The sequence below is a fragment of the Lactuca serriola genome, chromosome 3 (genome assembly GCF_051521515.1).
Source record: "Lactuca serriola cultivar US96UC23 chromosome 3, Lser_US96UC23_V15, whole genome shotgun sequence".
Taxonomy (NCBI): Eukaryota; Viridiplantae; Streptophyta; class Magnoliopsida; order Asterales; family Asteraceae; genus Lactuca; species Lactuca serriola.
This window is the reverse complement of record NC_136410.1, coordinates 28468372-28491496: the sequence shown is the minus strand read 5'-3', so window position 1 is coordinate 28491496 and position 23125 is coordinate 28468372. Positions and strand designations below refer to the sequence as shown.

General features: G+C 32.1%; 2 protein-coding genes across 2 annotated transcripts; one reads left to right on the top strand and one right to left on the bottom strand.

The window, feature by feature from the left end:
* The first annotated feature begins 7363 nt into the window (after positions 1 to 7363).
* On the top strand, positions 7364 to 10308 carry LOC145091751 (myb family transcription factor PHL11-like). Its single transcript, XM_079029540.1, has 6 exons — positions 7364 to 7908; positions 8438 to 8514; positions 8828 to 8891; positions 8981 to 9056; positions 9159 to 9228; positions 9736 to 10308. Exons 1-6 carry the CDS (start codon positions 7743 to 7745, stop codon positions 10114 to 10116), a joined length of 834 nt encoding a protein of 277 aa, XP_078885666.1. The 5' UTR covers positions 7364 to 7742; the 3' UTR covers positions 10117 to 10308.
* Positions 10309 to 13205: 2897 nt separating this feature from the next.
* LOC145091750 (cyclin-T1-3-like) lies at positions 13206 to 19476 on the bottom strand. The gene is made up of 7 exons (XM_079029539.1): positions 19339 to 19476; positions 18146 to 18467; positions 16659 to 16740; positions 14985 to 15119; positions 14625 to 14800; positions 14368 to 14519; positions 13206 to 14299 (listed from the first exon to the last, which is right to left on the bottom strand). Exons 2-7 carry the CDS (start codon positions 18376 to 18378, stop codon positions 13452 to 13454), a joined length of 1626 nt encoding a protein of 541 aa, XP_078885665.1. The 5' UTR covers positions 18379 to 18467; positions 19339 to 19476; the 3' UTR covers positions 13206 to 13451.
* Between the last annotated feature and the right edge of the window lie 3649 nt (positions 19477 to 23125).

The window sequence follows — 23125 nt, the reverse complement described above, 5'->3', positions numbered from 1 at the left end:
TGATAACGCCACACCCACTTCGAATCTTGATAAAAACATTGCAACAAGTCCACTAACTAAGTGGACATCCCTTAAAAAAATGTATGGACATGAAGAATTAAAACGCAACCTGTAAGATGTTTACGATGTTAATAATCTGACAACCATGTCCTCAAACAAACGACCATCAACATCAATGACAAATCGTACTTCTAGAGAAGGCAAGCCAAAACTGTTAATTCTAAAGCAAGATAAATAATATATGATTTTCATGATTTTGTTTGAGTAGTTGAGTGATTTGAATATTATTTATTTCATATTTTGTTTACATACTATTTGGATTTGGGGTTTGATTTTTGATGACTTTATTTCATACTATTCATTTTTGGGTTAGAATTTTGATCATTTGAATACATTTTGGGTATTATGAAATGTTGAATTATTCATCTATTTTCCTTTTAGGTTTAAACTCAGATGAATTTAGAAATTTAATCATATTTTAGTCTATTATTTCGTTTGAATGTGAATACTTCAACATTGTTACAATATTATTTATTACAACCTCAATATAAATATTAGAAAACTACCACTTTTTAGGAAATTGTAAACTTTTATAAATCTTTTAACCGTTATAAAACAATTATTTATATTTCTTGTGAAATTATTTATAAATTTATTAGTAATATTTACCATTGAAATATTATTATTTTTAGATATTAATGATATCATACAATTTTATAGATTTAAATAATAAAACTCATTACAATGATGCTAGAGAGAGACGAAAACTAAGACGTTTACATTTACAAAATAGAAGATTGATATATATGTCTAAAAGAGAAACATTATTCCATCATATAAAGCAATAAAGACTTTTGATTGTGTTTCACTTATATATTTTTCACCTTTAGATCAAATTGCTTATGTCAAATTGACAATGTTTGGTCAAACACGTTGTCCATTAATGTTTCTGCTCAAACCTTCTCAATTTCCTCTATCCCTAAAATAAAATTCAAAATTCAAAATTCAAATCCTCTCCAAATTTAAAGTCGTAATTTATGCACTGACCATCCTATATGTTTTCAAATCAACATAATATATCTTCATAATTATTCTATTTCTTTCTCAGTGTAGATCGATGGTACTAAAATTCATCAAGGGAAAAACAGTCATCTTGAATTTAAATCTTATTAATATAGTAAATACCTCAAGTTTTGAAAGTAATAATCAGTTTGATACATGCTAAATTACAATTGCTCGATTTCCAACTATCTAACTCAATAATTGTATGTATTTATTCATAAACTTACCATTTTTTATAATGTTATTGATTATATTTACTATATTTAAGTTTAAATTGCAGAGAATTTTACTTGAAAGTGATGAGCATTAGTTGATGTTTGTATTGAAGCTTGAGGATGATGCAAAACTCTAAATACCTTAGTGGTAATATCCTACATACTTAATAATTTAGCATTTCGAAAAAAAATATTTTCCATTAACTTTGATAACAAATTTGTTGAATTAAGCATATTTTTATGCTTATAAATTTGTTTTCTCTACTCACTTGTACTTATCATCTTGAAGATAAGAAAACATTAACCATGACTATATTGAAAAGTGTCAAAAAGATCATATTGGCCATACCTTTATGACATGATCTTCAAATGTTCTTTGCTCAATTCCTTGTTTTTTATTTATATCGTTTTTGTGTATTTGATTTGTTTCTTCAAGAAACTCGGTTTTCTACTAATTTTGATAAAAAAATTGTTGAATTAAGCATACTTTTATGACATGATCTTCAAATGTTTTTTGCTCAATTCCTTGTTTTTTATTTATATCGTTTTTGTGTATTTGATTTGTTTCTTCAAGAAACTCGGTTTTCTACTAATTTTGATAAAAAAAATTGTTGAATTAAGCATACTTTTATGACTATAAATTTGTCAATTTTCTATTAATAAATCAAGTGTAAATGAATTTGAACAATTGTTAAATTTCATATTCTATAATGTAATTAATGCACTAATTAATCAAATAATAATACATGTCTAAGTGGTTGGGTACCTCCAGGACAATAAACAAACATGCAAATTATAAGCAATTTCACAATATTGTATTTTTTTACTAGCTTTAAATTAACAATTACTTCTTTCACTTGCTTAAGATTATTGATTACTCATATAGGTTTGTAATAAAATAAAATTTTGATAAATTAAAAAAATTATTCAACAAAACCTAATTGGCTATATATCAATTTAGGCATCTTTTTGTGTTGTCATGTTTGTTGATTTGGCTATGTAGGATTCATTTGAAGTTCTATTTCTCTACAAGAATGTTAACGTTCACATACAAGTAGAAACAATCATAATTGGTAAGTATTCCAAATGATTTTTCACTTACATTAATCAAAACTGTTACTTTAAATGGTGTGTTCTCATAGAAGCCACATCGGTTATCACTATAGAGATCTTCTAGCGGTCTATAGAAGAATCCTAGCGACTTTATAAATAATTTTGCTACTTTTTCAATAAAGGATCACTCTATCAACATTCGTTCTCTAAATTTCTTTCTCTTATTTTTGATATACATGTGTGTCACAAAAATAATGCAGAAAGAGGTGTTAGTAACCATTAAAGATGAAAAGGTAAGATATAATTTAAGAATATTATATAAAGTATAAATTATGGATTTGTTATATTTATTTCTATGAAAAATATATTGTTTGATTGCTAGGTTATATATCTGGGGTTTTTTTTGTAATTTGATTTTGACAAGTTTGATCTAAATTTAATAATCAAAGTAGGTAAGAAAGATATGTGCTAACGATTTTGAATTTCTATTACCCTTCAGAAACCAGTTGTAGCCTCATAGACCATTCCTTCATATCTTGGTAGGTCTTAGTATTTCCCCAAATTTGGCTACAAGAAGTCATGGATGCACTTCTTGAATCAATCCTCTAAACTGAATTTCATTTGTTAGTTGGATGCAGTGACCAAAATTCAAGATTTGTGAAAATTCATTATTATTTATTAGTGTTAACCTTTGGCAAATTATGAAACTAATATTATATTTTTGTTCATAACATGGTTTTTTTTCTTGTAATAATTTCTTTGATTAGAAGATATGTATATGTGATTGGGTGTAGCCTGAAAAATCATATTTTAATTCTTATAAGGAAAAAATACTTTATAAATTTACCAAATTAAAATATCTGAATTTGATGTTTATAGTTATGACAATGTACTTAAACTATAATGTTTATCAAATTTCTTTGCAGAATTTAATGTTGTTGGTACATATAACAGCTTATTGTTGTTTTTGGTTTTACATGGCCAATATGAAAAGTGTCATGTGAGCCTCCATAGAGGTTGGTACACTGGACAAAGTCAATTCATAAAGCTACTACACAACATGTTTTAATCAAGAAGTCGCATTATGTTGTGATAAAACAAAGATCACGTGGATCATTTATATTAAAAATTACTGTATTAAAAAACCAAATTGCTCTAATATAAATATTAAATATTTTTATTTAATAAGTTTGGTTCAAAAAAGTCTAAAAATGAATCTAACTAACATTTTTTATTAAAATTTCACCTAAAACAATGACACCTATTAATGTAATATGTATTTAATTTATGTTCTCCGCGTTTAACGCGGATCATAATCTAGTAAATATATTATATTTTTATACATTTTATTTAAAAAAAAAATAGAACACTGAGGAGTGACCATTTCCTAAATAAGGAGAAAATAAGAAGGAAATGATATAAGGTTGGGGTAACAGGAAAAAGAGAGGTGTGGTGAAAGCGTACATTTTGGTCTAAGTAGAAAGAAATATTATATTCTATGTTTAGTAATAAATCAACACTTATTTATCAAAATAATTTTGTTTCTTAACGGAATGACAGTAAAACAAAACAATCTTGTGAAAGAGAATCAATCTTATTATTTGATTCTTTTGATTTATTAAGATTCCTTTTGGGTTATTTAAATTAAGACATGTCGTAGAAAACATATTGTTCATAGTATGTAATTAATATAAATATAATTGAAGTGATTATAACTGAAATATATAAAACTATATGCAAATTATATATACTACATTAAATGCAAAACCATCAAGGTGGAATACTTGTTGTCATTGGGTTTTAGCCATTTGTCTTTACTCTTTAATGGAGAACTTCTGTTACATTGTCATAGATTTTGGAAATACAAAAATATTCATTTTACACCCTCTGGTTTTTAAAAATTTTAATGCAACCCCAAGCAAAAATAACTAGGGATATGTGATTTTAGCGAGCTTCAGACTCCAAAATATAAACTATCGGAAACTATTTATTGGCACAAAAGACAAACTAATGTTTGATGCTGCCAGAATAATAGATGCATGTTTTTCTTAACTTAGACAATTCAAATTTGAAGTATATTAGTATTAATTAAAATAATCAGTAAAATACATTACATAAAAGTTGATAACATAATTATTTTTGACATATGATCCATGTACCTTCATATGGGCATATGGCTCATATAGACTCTATAGTATTTCAGTCAAAACACATAACCTTAACCTTAGGGAGCTAACAAAATAACACCTTAATGAAAGTCCAACCAAAAATCTACTGCTTTCATGAATTATGATATCCGAGTTACTTTTCCATTAGCATCACAAATCAGACAGGCCTTTTAGGTGGTAGGACACTTTGATGGCTAATGTTGATATTATACTTTTGAAGTTTGGTGAAAAAAAGAAAAATACCAAAGTATAGGTACAGGTCTTAAACTATCCTAAAAGAGCATTAACATTAGTAAAAAGTTCCTGTTAGGCCCTTACTTTGTCATCTTATTCAATTTAGCTTCCTGTGTAATATTGCCATCAAGAAGTTGTAAAAATACATCTTTTTAAATAAAAATGATTAAACAATTATTTAAAACTTTATCATGCATATTATTCTGCAACTAATTTTTTCTACATTTGCTATAACAACCGGAAAAGATATATTTTATGTAGTTATCTAATCTTATGCATTAAAAACATGCTATGATCCTTTTAGCTGGGGAACAATAACATAAAACATGTTAACAAATAATTTGTTTTTTTTATATACAATTTTTTTTGAGGATGTTGTAATACCCCGATGCCCCCATATAGTCCCGCCACCGTGCTTATATTTCTTACCATTGAAGGGATGCACTTTTATATTTTTATCGATAATAAGAGTATGATATTTATTGATAACAACTTGAAACTTTGAAATCAAGTTTCAGGTTACATATTAGTAGTATTATTCGTAAAAAGATATATGTATCTTTCCATTATAGGTTAAAAAGTATAATCCGCTGTTACGATGGCTAAATAAATATGATACAATTTTATAATTTCTAAGTTAAACATTATTATTACTGAAATATAAGCATTTTTTCATTATGGATAGAAATTGGAAGTAACTTGCAACTATGGGATAAAATTATAATATTTGTTTTTATTGATAGCAAAAATAAAATATGTTGTTATCTTTTGCAATTTACCATTTTAAATGGAACCTAAAATAGTATATAAGTAATTAGGGTAAATAGCATAAAAGATATTAAGTTTATATCAAAATTCTAATTTGATATTTGTTTTTTTTTTCAAATTTGATACTTTGTTTTCTAATTTTTTATAATTCTAACCACTTGACCGGTCAACCTGGTTATTTGCTGACGTGACACGATGACAAGTCAGTTTTGATGACGTGACATACTGACATGACATGCTAACGTGTCAAAATTGATTTTTTCCACAAAAGACACCAAGTTTTTATTTTTTTTTTCAATTTTGACACTTTGTTTTTTTGTTCCAAATCGAACATTATTTTTTTTTTCAATTTTGTTCAATATTGATTATTTTTTATTTGAAACCGTATAAATATTTTTTTAAAACATTTTAAACCGTATAGATACATTTTTTTCATTTAAAAACCATATATTTATATAAATATAAGATTTTTTTACATTCAAACCATAATTTTATGTATAAATATGAATTAGTTATATATAAACCGTATTTTATATTAAATACGCAACTTTAAAATGAGTTTGGAGGTTTGGAGGCGTGTAGTCGATCAAGGCATAGACGTCAGGTTTGCAACCCGTGAAATTGTTACATCTTATTTGAAGCTTATGGTTACTTTGGTTTCATATTTATGTAGAACATTATGTTTTTGAATGTAAAAAAAAAAACTTTGTATTTCTATAAAAATGTGGTTTTTAAATGAAAAAAAAAATGTATTTATACAGTTTCAAATGTAATAAAAAAAAATATTTATACGGTTTCAAATGGAAAATGGTCAACATTGAACAAAATTGGAAAAAATGATCCCGCTAAGGGCGCTGCCTCTTTGGAAACCCCAAACCCGGAGGCGTTGCCCTCAGACCCCCCGACTTGTCGTCAAACCGGCTTCTAATTCAATCTTATACATGCGTGCACTCCGCACATATCCAAACATATATTAGAATGCAAATTATGAAGTCTCTCAGCTCATAAGTAAGTTTCAATTACACAAAATGTACTGGTGATACTAAAATCACCAACATTTTTTGTACTTGATAGAGCTCGGAGGTAATGATGGTAATGATTTGCTTTAATTACCCTTCCAAACCCCTCAATTTTAAGCTGTTCGATGCAAGCATTCCTATAAGATCAAAATCTAAGTAACACATTGTGCATGCTTTGGAAGTATACTTAAAAAGGACCATTAACATGTGTTTGGTTCTTTTCTTCTTTGATTGTCAAAAACTTGTGTTTTGTGTGTAGCATGGTGCTTCGATATTGGTATAGAGGCATACCAATGGACCAATGGTATTGTCAGATTCATTGGCATTATACCAAACCACATAATAGATTTACTAACAAAAGAAGAACATTATGAATGGACCAAATAAGAAAGATAATGAAACAGTGTGGACCAAACCATCCAGTCCTATAAAAGTCATGGGCATCTTAGTCTTTTCACATGTAAGGAATTTCTTTTTTGAAAATTCAAAGCTATAGTGAATTGTGAAAGATATTGCAATCCAGAATAGAAGATTCGGAACCTATACATGAGACATCAATTTGGTTCACCCATTCCAAAGAAACAGTAAGAAAAAAGGGTATTAGGGCCATATGATAATCACACAAGATTCGGTGGAAGTTGTGAAATTCTTGGAAGTAGGGGGTATTTTTGATAATATCATTAAACCTCATAGATGATTGTGTAATAATATAATCTTAAGTCTTAACTCTCCTTCATTGCACATGTAACACATTATTAATTTAATCTAATTCTAATTTTAAGATATTATTGTTTTTCAAGATTCTAATATCTCATGAGAAAGCTCCATTTGTTTAGTTAACTTTGGTTCCCAAATTTATTCTTGTCTTCCAAAGCATATAATCTCCCATTTAACTTCAACAAGTCCTCAAAGAATTTATATAGACACATGATGTATCGGTGTATATATCTTTGAAACTTTTAGCACTTTTACCTTTTGAGTGTGGGGAATTCATTCTGTGGTTGCTTCTTTCTCTCTGTCTTTGTTGTACAAAAGAAAGAACCCATCCATAAATAAACAAAATTCCCAAAGGGGACAAAGAAAAAAAAAAAGAAAAGAAAAGTTGAAAAACAAATAAAGAAACTTGGTAGTGGGAGAAGTTGAATTTTTGGGAAAAGAGCATAATCGAGGTTTTGGTGGGTACTGGTGAAAGAAAGTGGTGGTGTGGTGATAGTTGTATTCAAATGGACGGCAGATACGGCGGTGGTGGCGGTGGTGGTGGTGGTGGGTGTTTTGAGTTTGAGAGTGGCGGGGTGGTGATGACAAGAGACCCAAAGCCAAGGCTCAGATGGACTGCTGATCTTCATGATAGATTTGTTGATGCTGTTACTAAACTTGGTGGCCCTGACAGTTAGTCTCTCTGTTTTCTCTTTTAAAATCTTTGATCATAAATAATGTCTTAATCTTTCTGTTTTTGAGAATAAAAACTGATTAAACTGGTTGGTTTAAGTGTTTAAACTTGTGGGTTATTCGACTTTTTAAAGTTTTTTAAAGCTAAATGACTCAATTTTGAGTTTCCAATTTGGTCAAAGGCTTCTGTTCATTGAATTTGACTTATCTTGATGAGATTCTTAATCTTGATCAGAAGTCTCCCAATGCCCAGAATCCAAGATTGTTCAAACAATTGAAAAGTTTTGGTCTTTATGGACCATTTTCCAGATTGTGAAAAATGTCTGCTTTTTTCAAATTTAATTTTCCGATTACGTCTTCATGGGATCAAGAATCTTTATATCCATAATCAACCCAACAAAAGAATTGCAGGTTAAATTCGTTTTTGAATGATAATATGAAGACTACGACGTATTATAAGTGTTCTCGATTTGAAATTTGTATGAAAATTCTGATTCGATTCGAAACTAATATTGGGTTTGTTTTCCAGAAGCAACTCCTAAATCGGTGCTGAGATTGATGGGATTAAAGGGGTTGACATTATACCATTTGAAGAGCCATTTACAGGTAGAGTTTCACACTCTTCTTCAATCCCAAGAACTTCACGTTCTTGACTTGGAAAGTCAAATCTTGAACTACACGAATTCAAATTCGACATGGATTCTAATCGTTTTCTGTTTACACACGATTCAAATCCAACACTATTTACATAATCAGATTTAGTTCGCTAGTTTCTTCTACAACATCAAACCAGTTCTTGTGGATTTTGAAGTTGAAAGTCAGCGTTTGACACTCAAAAAGTCAAACATGAAGTTAATTTAATTAAGTTTGATTTGTTGTTTAAACTTTAAAACTTTGGAGTCTTGTTTTATGTTTATAGAAGTATAGACTTGGACAGCAGGCAAAGAAGCAAAACAATGGTGATCCCAACAATGAAAACAGTGGTGAGCATCAATCACATTTTGATCTTTCATCGATTTCACACGTGTTTTTTTTTTTTTTCAGTATTTCTCATGATTATTTGATCATTTAGGTGATTCCTATGAACACTACAATCTGCATTCGACAGGCACAAGCTCCAATTCTTTGAGAGCTAATCACGAACAAGTGTATGCATCATTTCTCATATGTTCCATCATATTAAATTCAGCTTAAAAGAATCTCAATCTGAATAGCTTTTTTTTTATTATTATTATTCCTTTTGTATACAGAGATATACCTATTGCAGATGCACTGCTATGCCAGATTGAAGCACAAAAAAGGTTACAAGAGCAGTTTGAGGTATATAACAATTCCCTTCCTCAGTTCAAATTGCATCATTTTCTGTCACAATATGCCTCACGAAAATGAAAATCCGATTTCTTTTTTAGGAAAAATTCCTATTTCAGAAAGTTGTCTAATTGCTTATTTTTACTATTAAATTCAAAAGACCACAACCTATTATTTTCACCATTTTATTGATTTGACCACGTAACTGTTTTCTAATATATTGCAATAATCATAAAACATAATATTCCAGTGGCTAAATTGATAAACTAATGAAAGTATGTTGTTATTTTATGCATTTTCAAACCATGAAAATGGTCTTTTTAAACGGTCGAAAATATATAGCAGTTTAATCAGTAAAGAAAATAGTTAAGCCTTATATTGCTCTTATCTCCATCATCACAATTACTATTTAATGGCATTAACTTGTACGTATGTATTAGACACGGTACCTTTTTGTTGTTCGGTCTTTATCAAAGGGTGTTTTAGTCATTTCACATGTGTAATGAAAACACTGATTAGGTACAGAAGAAACTACAAATGAGAATAGAAACTCAAGGAAAATACTTGCAAGGAATCTTAGAGAATGCTCAAAAAAGCCTATCACTTGACATGAACTCATCTGGAAATCTTGAAGCAACACGAGCTGAACTAACCAACTTCAACTTAGCCCTTTCGGATCTCATGGACAATTTAAATGGAGAAGGAAGGCAAGAGAATGTTTCTAAATTTAGCCACGATGGCAAGAAGGGGCCCACAATAGTAAAGGAAGAAATGAAGATCAAAACGGAGGGTGGTGGTGGTGGTGGGTCCATCAGTTTTGATTTGAACACAGGAGGTAACTACGACTTCATTGGCACAAATCAAGATTTACTTGCACTTGGGTTTACGAGACAAAACTAGAGAGAATTGATATATTTATTGTGCAATAATTCATCTAAATTTTGTTGATGCAAACCCATGGTGATCATATGGTAGAGGGATGTTTTTCATGGTAGGCCAAAGGGTGCATCATATCGATCATGTGGTGGTATAAATCGCTTTTGGAGTTAATGTGTAGATTCATAATTAATATTAACGTGTATTTTCAAATCATGGTTTCTCTTAATTTTATTTTAATAAACATATTCTAGCTAGAGGCATTATTATTTTGTTGTCGTTGAGCCAATAATAACGTTGTTACAAAGATCAAGTCATTGTCAATAGGATTGTCATTGTCGTCATTGTTACCATAATTAATGTTTTATCTTTTGTTTTATTTTCAAGAAATATATCGATAAACTCCAAATTATTATTTTTTCGATCAAAGATGTATCGTCAATATAGATCATGTTCAGGGATTGTTATTTGTTGTTGTTATGAATGAAAGTAATGAAATAGTATTATTTATTTATTTATTTATTTATTGATGTGCTTAGCTTGATTTTATATCTATAGTGTCCTTACTTCAATCTTTTTCTTCATCCTACATCTACAAATTATAGAGAATCAAACTCATAAATAAAATAAAATAAAATAAAAAATTTGTGTGTCTGCGTACTTTCACTATGTGATCTTGATTCTTATTTGTTTGATAAAGTAAAAAACAATTTTATTAACGGGGATAGCATTCTCTATCCTCATAACCAAATCCTCATCTCTATCTAGGGGTGGCGAATCGGACAATCATGTCGTGTTTTTTTCTGATACGATACAACACAGCAAGGTGTTATGTAACACGAACATGACACGACACGATGTCATGTTTTTTTTTAACTCGAAAACGAACCAATTAAAAAATGTCAAACACGATACGACACGAAAACGATAAAATAAAATAACACATAGTTTATTTATTTAATAATTAATCGTACATAACACAACAAACACGACAAACAAATGTTAAATCGTGTTAATGTCATGTCGAATTTTGAACAGAAACACAACACGACACGACATCGTCCTTTTTACATTTGATACAAACACAAAATGAACAAAAGGTTGAATTTTAGTTTCGTTCAAATTTCGTTTTGTGTCATGTATTTTTGTCATGTCGTGTCATCAATTGTCATATCTACCTCCATTCCCATAACAGTTGCCATCCTCGTCAGGTATAAAAATCTGTCACTATCCCCACCCCCAACAAAACAAAAAACCGGGATCCTCATGGGGGATTTTCCCACGTTACAATTTTATGAACCTAGATCGGTTTCAGGTTGTACTGGTGACAAGCTTAAATTGGCACTCAAAAATCAATCTCAACTGGTCTTTTGGGAAGAAAAACGAGAATAATCATACAAAAACGCAATATTTATGTGATTTGGTCAACATGACATACATCTATGGATAGTAGGCATATATGAGACTTCCAACATCACTCGAATATGTAACTATGCTCGTGTAATCTCTTTCCTCAACCAAAATCATTTGATTCATATTTTGTCGATTATGTCATTCTTAATTTCCACATGACAAATCCAGGTTTTATGTCCTTACACTTGGTATTATAGTCTTGTCTTGAAGATCTATGCGATTTGTTCAAGGAACAATCTTGATTTGACAAATTCTTAAATAATTAAATTGAAGATTCAATAATTGTTGAGTTTTTAAAATTTTTGGAATCGTGTTCTTAGTTTTCTAGCTATTGTTCATCATGATCATTATGTTCATATCTGATTTGAAATTTATTTTTTTAACCCAATTACTTATGATTCGGCCCAATGATCTTGGTATATTGAGTTTATTAGATTAAAAGCCCAATTATTTGACCCACATCATATGTTGCTTGCTTATAATATTATTTTAAGCCATCGATTGAGTCCAGATCTCACGTGATTTGAGCATTCTTGATTGTCTATTTTGGATCGATTCATTATTGTCGTTTTAATTTTCTGGATTGCCTTGTTCGAAGATTACATCGATTCACTTTCATTTTCTCAATTTAGATCTTCGATCTCAATTCACTTCATCTGATTCTTTGACGGAACAAGCATGTAATGATAATCTATCATTATCAATTCATTTGTTAAATATGTTTCCCAACGATGTTCCAATCAATTGTCGTTTTGTTATTAACAATCATGTTTGCCTCATGATAATCATTCATTTGTATTTAATCAATGACGATTTATGATCGATACTATTAAAAATATGTTTTGGAAATTGACTTGGAGATCTAAGACTACCCGGATAGGTACTATTTTGCAACTAATTGCTCATTAAAAAACAATAAAGATACCGTTAAAATAATAAATAATAAAACAGACATAACAACCGACCTGTATGAATGTATGATACAAGAGACCAAATTTGTTTCTCTCAGTTGGCCACTTGTAAATTAGATGAAAGAGAAATTATTTCCTAATTGAAAGTTTGTGTTGCACATGGTCATGAATGGAGATATTATCAGAATCCTAAATATTGTATGGTCGTATGAACTAGTGAGATTTTAGAGAAGTTTAAATCATTAATTAGTCAAATAAGGATAGATTATTAATATTGCATATAGATTAAATTTAAAATGCTACAATGAAAGAATATGCTTACAATCATGTGTTATTAGTTGTTTAATCATGTTAACCTTCATTCTAGACATCATCAGACCTCTATCAAAAATACTGACACTGCCATCTCTACATCATTTTCTGAAGACCAGCAAACCGAAAGAGAAAAAGGTTCATCAGATTTATTCTTACGTGCCACACAATAATGGTCAGAGCAAGCAATTGATGATTACAGTTTCATCCAAATAGTTAACAAACATTAACTACAACCTACAATATATGTGGTTAACTTACAGCACACAAGTAAGCTAAGGTTTAGTGAGCCCATGTGATTGATTGATGCAGTAAAAGAGAAGGCATAAACATAGTAAGGTAAGGTAAGGTAAGGTTACATATCATTTGATTTGGAGATGAAATGAAATGATTTACATACATTACTCATAATGATATCGGTTCACCATAAGAAAAGCAAGAAAAAATGAAAAAATAATCTAGTGTTATAAGGTGCCATTTAAGAAGCAAATTATGTTGAATTATAATTTTCATGGATGAGAATATAGGAAAGCTGATTAAAGTTTGTAAATGGTCTGTCTGTTTCTCATTTCATGACCATAAGAAGAAGAAGACGATGAGGAAAGAGAAAGAAAAGGGAAACCAAAATTTAGTTTTGTCAAACAAATACAGCAACGACATACCAGAGAGCAGAAACAGGATTCAAGAATAAATGAGATGTTGGATGGGATTGGATTGGGTTGTCTAGTTTCTCCTTCGTTTCTCAGATGGACTCCCACCACCTTTCCTTTTCCTATTACTAGACTTTGGTGACAACCTTACATCATCATGATCATGACCATTATTATTATTATTATCATCATCATCATCAAACATCCTCCTCATGGCCCCGACTTCCCCTTCTTCCACAGCCTCAAACTCTTGACTCCTTGACGTCTGTCCTTTGGATGACGTATGGTACTGTCCATCTTCAACATCATCATCATCATTGTCATCATAACCATCATCATCATTCGAACCTCCTCCTCCTGCTGCTGCTGCTGATGTTTTAGACCAATTATTGTTGTGATTATGTTTCCTTTTCTCTGATTCAGCAGCCAACTCAATCCCATCTTCCAACTCCCTCTCAATCAAATCATCTTCATCCATGAAATCAGTCCTACGTGTCACATCCCCACCACGCGCCTTCCTCCTTTTCTCAAGCGCCGCCTTCACCTTATCCTTATCAATCTTTTTGATGGCATCCTGTGGCGACTGCCCTTTGTAATATTTCTCTTTCTCTTTCTCTTTACGACTTCCCTCATGCCCTTCGGAACCATCTTCCCTGCGGTTAACATCATCACCTCCATGTTGACTTTCATTGACTTCGGAGGTTCTTGGTGGGCCATCCTGATCGGGCGGGGGACGTGACGATGTAGGGTTTGAGCTGCTTCTGTTTGCTCCATGTTCATGTTCTTCGTCCATGCCAACAGCTCGTGTGGCGGCCCCCTTTTGATTCACCCCGCCACCTGTACTCCCGTCAACCACTTCACTCGTCTGAGCTGGCACCACTCTGTTTTGTTCGTACAGTTCCAACATTTGGTTGCTCACCTCTGAAAAAAAATGATGAATGATGAATATTTATAAGGGTAGAATTGGAAAAAAAGACAGGGACACGGACCTTCTAACTGGCGGGGGGTGACATCGAACTCCTGCCACCAGACTTTCTCACCGTCGGAAGGGAGTTTGACTTTGAGGAACTTGGCGGCTAGGAAAATGGCACCAGCTGCGATGTGATGGGGCTTAAATTGCAAGCACAGAGATGTCCGGAGCCTGCATATTTGCATGCCACCTCTTTTGCATGTCAAAATGAATGGAAAAAATGATCGATCCAAAAGGATGATAAATACACAATCACAACATACACAGCATGCCTACCCATCGTTCACAAAATTCCATGCAACTTGAGCAAGGGCATTTTGGGCAACCTTGAACTTCTTTATTGCCTCTACTAGTGGTTTATACGGGTGATGCACGTTAAAATCAAAACCCAGAGTTGCAAGAACAACACGTTCTCCCAATAAAATTAGTTCCTTTTGTTGTTCATACACTTCCTGCATTGCATTGCAACACACTTCAAAATCACTCTACTGTTATTTATCATCACATTCAACTCAGGTACACGACAAGATCTTATGAGGATAGAATAGATAATATACACACTTCAACTCTTGAAGAGTTTAAAAGGCAGCTTAGATTAGAAGAAAAGGAATAGGGAATAGAAATAAATGATGGTACCTTCTGTTTGATTCTTTGTATTGCCTCGGGATCCTTTTTGTTATTAATCTCATAAGAAACAAGGATAACATCTTTCAAAGGCCGAGGAGTTTCTTCAACCTTGCCTGCAAGAAACATACAGACAGTTGCAACTGTCTGCAATGCAATCTTTTACCATATTAGTAATTAGTCAACACATCCCATCACAATTTTATTAACATAAAGAAAAGAAAGTTGCAACTGTGATGTGTTATTTGCTTCTGTTTTGATGGAAGGCAATAATTAATAAATAGCATAATTCTTTTCTCAAACAGTACGTGGCTGTGCAATGCAGTTGTTAGATGTGTTAATTGCTTTGCTTATTAGTTATTATATGTGTTTGTGTTATTTGCTTCTGTTAGATGTTGTTATCTATACAGAAAGAAACACCAAGCAAGGGCTATAGAAATTTCAACATACTCCTCTTCAGTCTTCATTTTGATATTGAGCCCTTCTGGTCTTTTATATTGGATCCCTTTTACTTTGAAATTACGTATTTATCATAAAATTCTAACAATGTTATCTTCAACATAGTTAACTATATTCCTTCCTATTTCCATCTGGTTCAAAATGATATTACACTGTTTACGCAATATAGCAGCATACTTCAAATTTTCATTCATTAATAATGGTTTATGTATGTTAAATATTAATGTATCAATTCTTATGGTCAAACCAGCTTAAAATGGCTCTGCTTTAGAAAAAATGCATATGAAAATTGGTCCTAAAATAAATGTCACTATTTTGCGTAAAGTACATCAACTAAAATGAATTTTTTTCATCTAAAATATACTGCTACTGTGTGCATTTACCCACCAATATAAATTGTAATGCAGGCAGTTGATACCCATGTGAAAAATCCTTTACCAACTTCTTTTGTTATTTGTGTGTGTGTGAGAGAGTGTTTTAAAAACCTATTTTTTATATACACATCTACACCAAATATATAAGATGTGCTGACAAAATTTAAACTGTTGTAAACCTAGCAGTTGATAATTTGCAAGAGAAACTAAGCTACACATATTACATGTGTAAAAAAATTTATCTATGAAACATACATACACATCTATGAAAGCTAGTGCCTAAAGTCAGCGCTGTGAAAATCGGCCTCAGTGACCTGTTACTGAGTAGGATTAGTGGTAATCGGACTCGGTCAAGTCAAACTAATGGAAAGTCGGATGATTTTTTTTTTTAGTTTATTAAACTCATTATGAACTCATGGTATGATGATTGGTGACTTAAATAAATAAACACTTCTTAGGATATTGGTAGATTTTAATTTTCTTTCAAATATATTCCTTTAAAATTTAGGGTCCCCACCCAAATATATAATCCCCAGTTAGCGCTTAACAACTTTTACAATCTTGCCTAAAGTATAAAAAGCTCTAGCAGCTCCTATGATTGTCTGTGTTACTTTGTTTTTCACTTTTGGGAAGGGTGAGTTTTGGCTCGCATAAGTATTGAAAAAAAGAAAAAAACTTAAAAGCAAAGAGATCATCTAATGCTCCTGATACCTATTAATATTTTATATTCCCAGAGCATTGTAAACAATTAGATGTCAGAATTTTGCGAAAGATGAACTTTTAACACACAAATTAAAACAAAATCCATTGAAAATAAATAGATGATAAGGAAAAGAAAAGAGGTAGCACTGACCCTCCTGTCATTCTTTGCATGTGACTGACGGAGAAAGAAACGGTGACAAAAGATTATAGCTGTAGCAATCGTTACCTGGGGCCTGTAACAACCAAAATCAATATAAGACCACAACACAACAACTTCATACCTACCAATTAGGCAATTACAAAGCAAAGATCAGTCCAAGCTCATAAGTGTTTGTCTTATTACAAACTAATCAGTTTAACAAAATATATCATCATCAAATCATTTCCAGAGTATCATTCCTCAAAACTGATACTCTTTTTTTTGGGTAGGGGAGGGGGGAGGGGTTATATACTACAATAAAACAAAAAAATCAAAAAGAGTCTAATTATAGTGGTAATATCCTTCAGATTCTATAAACAATATGCACATGAGATGAGAGGGGCCCAGACGTGAATTTCATGTTTTAAAACTCTCTGAGAAATAAAACTTTGGTCTCTCAAACGTATAAAACTTAATTATAAGAGGTCTAGTTGCAATCACCTAGCATATGCACATGGTAAAATATATGATATTACTGAACTTTACTGAAGAATCCCATACGAATTGCAAACAAGAAATCAGCAATTGTTGAGTTTATTTAGCTGATAAATGCACTTTTGGACACTAAGACATCGCTCATATTCAAATACTGCAAAATGAATCACCGAGAAATCAAAGCCTATTGCAATACCATGATAACAATAAAGACATGACTTTGAGAATGTAGCTGTTAATTTGATGATCCAAGAACACTTTACAATCACAAACTCTTACACCATACGGGTTACTTTAACCAAAATACCCTCATAAATATTATATTATATAAAAGGACTTCTATGCACGTATAGAACTCATCCTACTCAAATGACAGAATACAACCATTGAAAACAAATGACTGAAGCTTTACTGGCCATTTAAACAGTATGCATTTTTGGTGCTTTTTGTATGTTGCAAGGAGAAATGATGATGTGATTGTGGCCAGAAAATAACTTCATGTGAAGTGTTACACCAAATCCCTATTTGTGTGTAGCAGTGCCTTGAGAAGGTGGAAGTGCAACGGTTGATGAACCTCTTTAACATCATCTTAAAGACTCCCAAGATCCCAAAGAAATGCAGACTTAGAACTGTGATGCTAACTTGCAAGAACAAATGTAGAAAGTTGCAACAACTATTGAGGTAAAAAGTTACTTGGTCAGAGAATGATTGGAGGCCTAAAACAGCCATAACAAATTATCACTTTGATTTTGGAAGAGATAATTTGTGAGACTCTGGGTGGGGTGCCATGATGTATGTTTTTTTCCCCAGTGACATTGTGTTAGTGGCAGACACAAGTGTTGAGCTAAATGTTAGGTTGGATTACTTTGAGAATGAAGTTGGAAGAAAAAGGCACATGAGAGGAAGATGGAAGTTGCATAAAGAAGGATGCATGTGATAGAACAATGTTGAACAAAATACTGAATGCAGTAATCAGAAATAAGATGAGAGATAAAGGAGCTTACACTTTGAGACGCATACCCAAGTCTTGCAAGAATGTGCAATATGATTTACGTAGGTAAGTCTCCTTCTTCAAATCAATGCCATCTGGTCTTGATGGGGAGTTTTCCTCGATTTCTTTACGTGAAAAATACCACCTGCCGCCATTTTCTTCCGCCTTACTATCATCAGCATTCCTATACGGACCACTATCAAACATTCCAAACTGCATAGGATCACTTGACAACAAAGCAGTCATTGTTGTCTCCTGCACTCTCCACCAATTTTTTCAAACAAAGAACCTCCACTCCCCCTACTTCACAGATGCATTAAACAGACATCTGCTACCTGCACAGTATGCAATACATACCAATTAAGAGGAATTAACATCCTTGGTGTCTTCTGAACAACATAGGTTATCCCTAGTTTACCTTAAGACATGGTGTAACAACAAAATTAAGTGAAAAACAAAGAGGCAATACAAAATGGTTAAATGAATCAGTTTTGTATTGAATAGCTCGTAAATCATATAAGCACACACTTGAACTCTTTCCACCTTTTATGTTGAAACTTCTACTGTAAAACATAATTACAAAACATAATCACCTATAATGCAACCGAATATACATAGTTAGCTGGAACCACTAGCAACTTTCACCGGTTAAAGTTCAATCAAGAAGACGTTAAAAAGACTTGCTCATCAAGAAAGGATATGTATGCTTTCATGTACAAGACAATAACCTACAAGAGCAGGGTTCTCTAAGCAATCAAATCTGATAAATTTCGCATAACAAAGGGGCCTCTTAAGGGTCTGCGATTTATACAGATAGACTTTAACAGGAGCCATTGATATTATCAATCTACAAAGTAGTTCGTACCACTTGATTTTCTGTCATATGATGCAAAAAAACTCGAGCTGAACTGCTGACAGGTATTAAAAAGGAAGCAAACCCTATTTCTATGTTGATGATAAAAAAATAACACGACTTTAAGAAAGAAAGAAAGAGAAAAATTCTTTTACAACATCGAATTCTCTCAAGTTTAAAGGCGTACCATTTAAATTATAAATCAAGATCACGCAAAATATGGAATTTTCCGTGCCCTAATCCTAGCCGTGCTAAGAAAGAAAAGGATTTAATCTATAGCGAAAAATATTAGGGCACAAACACAAAACAGCAAGACAAAGGGATGAGATAAAGCAAGCGCAATGAGAAATTACCGGCGACTAGCAGAGGAATCTCCCAGCAAAATGGCGGTGGTGTTTAGCGTTTGTCGTCGTTGTTGAGGCTGCGCTTCTCGTTTGTTCCAGAGACGATGGGATGAGAGAGAGTGTGAAATCGTGTTTTCAAGTGAGACTTGAAGATTTTTTCATTATTTACACAAAACAAATAAAAGAGATGTTGAATTGGGTCGGTGATATGTTACGCTTACCCAAGGTAAACCAGCGTAAAGGGGAGCGGGGCAATGTTTGCTAAACCCGACGTCCCTTGGGTTTTATTAGTTGCCATTTTCACCAACCTAGTTCCTTTTTGACATTTTCTATGCTCGGTTTTTTTTATTTGTTTTTTTTTGTTTGAATTTTTTAACCTAAATTGAAATTTGAATTTAAGTTGGTTTAATTGGGTTTTAGAAGAATATTATAATTTACGGTTTATAAATTAAATATCTCTACTGATGGTCTCGGTCAACATATGTCTCATGTGGAGTACCGAACTATCATTTGTTACCTCCTCATAATTCATCTATTTTCAATTGACGAGATATGCTCAGTTTGCCATAAGGCATGCTTGGACACTTTTGGGGAACATGCGGTTCATTGTAGAGAGTTCTCTGGTTTCAAGTACCGACATGATGTGGTTATAGATGTTCTCTTTGATGTTTGTTGGTGTGCTGGTATTTATGTGAATAAAGAAGCGCAAGTGAACTTTTTTATGGACCCGAAGGATGGAAGATCCACACTCAGGTCGGCTGACATTTTGGTATTTGGATGGATAGGAGGGAAGCACGCTTGTGTGGATCTTACTGGGGTCTCTCCTCTCGTCGGTTTGAGAAGCAAGGGTTTCACAGCTGGGCATGCCGCTTTGAAAGCCGATGCGTGCAGAGTGGCAAAATCAACATGTGTTTGTACCTTTTGCATTTAATACATTTGGTTTTCTCGCGCCAGAGGCGGTGGAGCTCCTCAGCAGAGTCCAACGAGTCATGCATTCTAATGTTATATTTCCTAGATCCACATATGTTGTTTTCAAAAGAATTAGTTTTGTCATCCAGAAATGGCTAGCAGCGCAGCTTATTGTCTGTTTGTCTTCCATCGATATGTATTGAACTATATTTGATTTCAATCCACTTTAAATTAAATATTTAGATAAATATAATACAGATCCGAACTAAGATGTGTTAACTTAAAAATTACATGAACCGAACAAAACCCAAATTCAAATTCTAAAATTCGGTTTGGTTTGTTACTTCAAGCTCGTTCGGTAGCATAGGGTTTAATCATGGTAAATCTTGATCCTCAACCATGAAAATATCTATGATATTTGGTAAATGCAGTGCTTTGATTTCATAAAAGTAGCAACCATAAAATTTGGTAAAAATTATCTATTACACTCAAAGATAAACCATGAGACACTATATGATTAATATATAAGCTAGACAAAAATGCACGAATGGTCATTGTGGTTAGCTGAAAATTGTCACTTTGGTCCAAAAAAGTTTGGACTAGCACCAGAAGTCCAAACTTTTCATTTTGTTGCGAACTAGGTCTAATTTGGTTTGAATTTTTGATAAAGACAACTTTACCCATTGTTATTTAATTTTCTATTTTTCTTTTATTATAGCAATTAAAGAAAATAATAATAAAACAAAAGTAAAGTATTCATCTCTCTCTCTCTCACACACACATCTTCTTCCTAGAAAAACACAAACACTCATCTTGCACCTTTTTATCACCTAAAATCAAAGAAAAACTCATCACCCAAATTACAGGTGGCTAAGTCAAAGCAAATGGACCAGGCGATAACGAAGAATAATGAAACCCAAATCTAATTTGGGTAATCTTGCTGAGATGGAAATTTCAACTGAAGTTGCACCTATCAAATACACTAACAAATAAACATATTTGTATCCATCTTTAATAGAAGCAGTAAATAAGGGAAACGAAATAGTCTCGTCTTTGGTTTCGATTCAGCAATCCATCTCTCATTTAGACTTCAATTTTTGGTTCACCTACCCTTGTTCTTTCTTTGTTTCATTTGGGTATTTAAGATTTCAATCATCGGGGCTTAAGAAATTGAACTGCACTCTCACCGAAAGCAACTATACATCTTACTCTTTGTGACGACCGTCAATTTTGGTCAACAAAAGTCAACAAGGGTCAACAAAAGTCAATTGTGTGTATATTGGGTCAAAAAGGCGAAATGTGATTTTCATAACATCCCTAATGTATTATCAAATATTATAATGCTACGCATGCTATTTTGAAATCCATTATCGAATAAACGCTTTTATTGTGATCAGTAAACTATAGTAATGTAGTAATTCGATAAAACACATAAATATCATCGATAATTGGGTAATGTTCATAACACGAGGTTTACTTGTTCACAAATCCATAAACATGTTTTAAACATCATATGACCTAGTATTTAGTTGAACTCTGGTGGTTATTCTGGAAAAAAAAAGGTCATACATCAAGAAAACGAAATGTTATCACGTTTAACGCTCACATTTTATACAACGAATTTGAGAAAACCAACTTAATTATAAGGTGTTAATATTATTGTTAATAATATTAAATAACGGTATTTTTATTAGTTATTAAACCTTACCAATTTCTCAAATCCCACCACACTTTTATAAAAATGACAAACCTTAATAAAAAGGTCTAGGTTTTTATAAAAACTATAAAAAGACAAATTTTGCCTCTTCTTTTCCTACATAATCCACCATATCCCAACATAATCATGATATTCTTATAAAAAAATCAAAAATGTCATGCCTTGAATTAAATATTCACAAGACCATGCTTCATTATTTTAATGAAAAAGCCTTACCATGGATTTTTAATTCAAAACACCATACTTCATTTTAATAATCAAGGAACCATACCTTGATTATTTTAATCAAAAGGCACCACCATCTTCTCCTATAAAACTCAGCCACTACCTCCCCTCTCCACCTTTCATTTTACAACATTCACTTCTATCCAATAACTCTAGTAATCCAAGCTTTTTGGCAAGTGTTAGCAATGATTTTTGGTAAGTCCTCTTCGTATTTTTGAGATTTCTGTCTTCTCCCTACCATCATCTTTTGATTGTCTCATTTTCACTCTTGAAACCAAAAACCCTAGGCAAGATCTTGAAGATCAAGAAGGTGTTGTCTTCCAAAGCTCGATTCCTACCTCATCTTTCTCACCATTTCTTGTCATCTTCTAGGAAAAGCACAAAAGGTGAGTTCATACCCCCTTTTCTCCTAATTTTCACTCATTTTACATTTCATGGGAGGTTACATGACAAGTAAACAAAATACATCTTGGACGATAACTTTACACAAAGATCCTAGATCTAATATATGATGGATAAAACTTTTAACCTTTGGGTAATACTCTTACATGCATGTTTGTGTTCTATTTATGAAGTATATGTTGGATTAATGTTTAAGTCCATAACTATAATTGGTGAGACTTAACCCGACCCGGCATGGTCCATTTGGGTTGCATGGCATCATGCATTTGGATAGACTATAATGAGAGAAATAACACTTAAGGTTTGTTAATATATTATAAGTTCTAATATATTAATAAGTTTATGTAATTAGTATTGATCAAGAATTAATCTAGGATTAATTAAGTGATCAAAAGAAGACTAATTAAATATATGGGTTGATTGTGTAAATCATCCATTCTTATATATGTGGGCTTGTGATCCAAGATTCCTTATGTTGGACTAAGTCCATGGGGTGACCCATGGATACTCCATGGAGGTTAAAATCCATGGAGCATAAAGAAT